The 2136-nt window shown below is 53.7% G+C and overlaps 1 protein-coding gene across 1 annotated transcript in view; it reads left to right on the forward strand.

Moving 5' to 3' along the window:
* Positions 1-1205: 1205 nt before the first annotated feature.
* Positions 1206-2136, forward strand: part of LOC103770895 (fermitin family homolog 2) — a gene marked incomplete at its 5' end in the record, with an annotated part of 6766 nt that continues 5835 nt past the window's right edge. Inside the window, 2 exons of the mRNA XM_008938174.1 lie at positions 1206-1312; positions 1872-2093. Of these exons, the coding sequence (XP_008936422.1) occupies positions 1206-1312; positions 1872-2093 (329 nt within the window). The remainder of the gene's footprint in view (positions 1313-1871; positions 2094-2136) is intronic.

Here is a 2136-nt window from a genome sequence, read left to right on the forward strand (position 1 = left end):
GGGGTTGGACTGGATGACATTTAAAGGCCCATTCCAAAGCATTCCATGATTTTATTCCACTGACAGGCTGCTCCTCTTACATCTTGTTTTCCTGCTGCTTTATCTTCTTGGCACATCACCCCAGGGCTGGGTAAACACAGCTGAAGGAATGAGGGTGGCTGGGTTTGAGAGCATGGCAAACACTTCGACTTCTAGAAAACGAGCACGTGGGACGTGTGACCCCAAGGAGCCCCCAGCTCCCCAGTACCATGAGGCCCCAACTTGCCATTCTCCTTTATGTCATGACTATCCAGAAGAATTAAACCTCCTCCCACAGTGGAGGACAAGCTGGAGCTGGAGACAACAGCCCATTCTCTTCCTCCTCTGCCTTTCATGTCGTTTCCTCCCCTCCCTGGTGCAGCCTCGCTCGAGCACTCCCTGCAAGCCTTGCACATGAGTTTTGGAATTCCTGTGGCTGATGGCTTTTCTTCTGTCAAGTTATTCCTGCTCCAGCAGCCACCACACCGCAGAGAGCTCTGTTTTTTTTCCCAGTGGAGGCAGGAGCAGATGGGATGCCGAGCGACCTCGGGCTGCACTCAGAGCAAAGCCCAGCCTGCAGGAGCTTGCTGGGTGCTTCTGACTTTATCTGTGGAGGTGGTGGTGAAGTGGTGCCTGGGCTGACTCGGCTGCTTCAGTTCATCACCCCCCACAGTGTTTCTACAACAGCTTGTAGTTCTCTCCAGGCACCAAAAGTGGGATGCTCACACCTTGCCGCTGGCTGTAGCAGCGACACACCCACCCAAAATAACATAGAGAGGCTTCAGGGTGAGAGTCAGCCCCCATCCAGTCACCTTGTCCTGCCCTTCCATGAATGTTTCTGGGTTGTGGAGTATTTCCCAGCCATTGGGTCCATTCCCAAGGCCAGGCAGGACCTGTGAGATGAATCCTGTGGGTGCACCTTAGCATCGGCTGCGTTGCTTTCAGATCAGGTCTAGCCATTTTTCCCCTCTTTTTTCCTGTTGCTTGGAAAAAATGACACCTGGTATGGCCTTTGTCTCTGCTGTGTAGGGGTTTTATCCCATCAGAAAGGCAGTGGCAGACCTTTGCAGCACTGAGATGCCATCGGACACCCTTTAGTTGGAGAGATTTGCTTTTCCTTTTTGTTTTTCCTCTTTTTAAAGTGGAGCTCTTCACGCCCCTGTTAAACTCTGCCTCTCTCACTGCAGGATGTGAAGTTACCCCTGACGTGAACATCTCTGGTCAGAAGTTTAACATCAAACTTCTGATTCCAGTGGCAGAGGGAATGAATGAAATCTGGCTCCGCTGCGATAACGTAAGTGTAGGGCTGGGACCAAGCTCATGCTTGGCTGTGCTAGGGTTAGTCATAGGACAAGGGGAAATGGCCTCAAGTTGCTCCAGGGGAGGTTGAGGTTGGCCCTGAGGAACAATTTCTTGCCCTTGAGGGTTGCCCAGGGCTGTGCCAGGCTGCCCAGGGCAGTGGTGGAGTCCCCACTCCTGGAGGGGTTTCCAAGCCGTGGAGATGTGGTGTGAGGGACACGGGGCAGTGGGGACCTGGCAGTGCTGGGGAATGGTTGGAATTGATGATCTCAAAGGTGTCTTCCAGCCAAAACGATTCTATGATTCTATAGATGGTGTTAATTAAAAAAAAAATAGAAAATGCACTCATGTCTGCTACCAACATTCAGAGTGAATTCGGAGCAGAAACTCAGCCCCTGCTTTGCCTTTGGCTTTGTCCCGTGGTTGTAGCCTACACGCTGGCTGGGTTTGTGCTGGAAGGGAGATAAAGGCTCCCTGGAGTGTGGCGGGGGGTGGGGGGTGAGTGTGCCCCCCACCTCTCTGACGGGCAGGGCTCTGTGTTTTGGGGGGGGCAGGAGACGCAGTATGCCAGCTGGATGGCTGCCTGCCGCCTGGCCTCCAAGGGCAAGACCATGGCCGACAGCTCCTACGGCATGGAGGTGCAGAACATCCTCTCCTTCCTGAAGATGCAGCACCTGAACCCTGACCCCCAGCTGATCCCAGAACAGATCAACACCGACATCAACCCCGAGTGCCTGGTGTCTCCTCGCTACCTGAAAAAGTACAAGAACAAGCAGGTACCTGCTTGCCCGGCCTCGCTGTCGGTGTGGAGAGGGCTGG

This window comes from Merops nubicus, unplaced genomic scaffold, assembly GCF_000691845.1.
Source record: "Merops nubicus isolate BGI_N331 unplaced genomic scaffold, ASM69184v1 scaffold624, whole genome shotgun sequence".
NCBI lineage: Eukaryota > Metazoa > Chordata > Aves > Coraciiformes > Meropidae > Merops > Merops nubicus.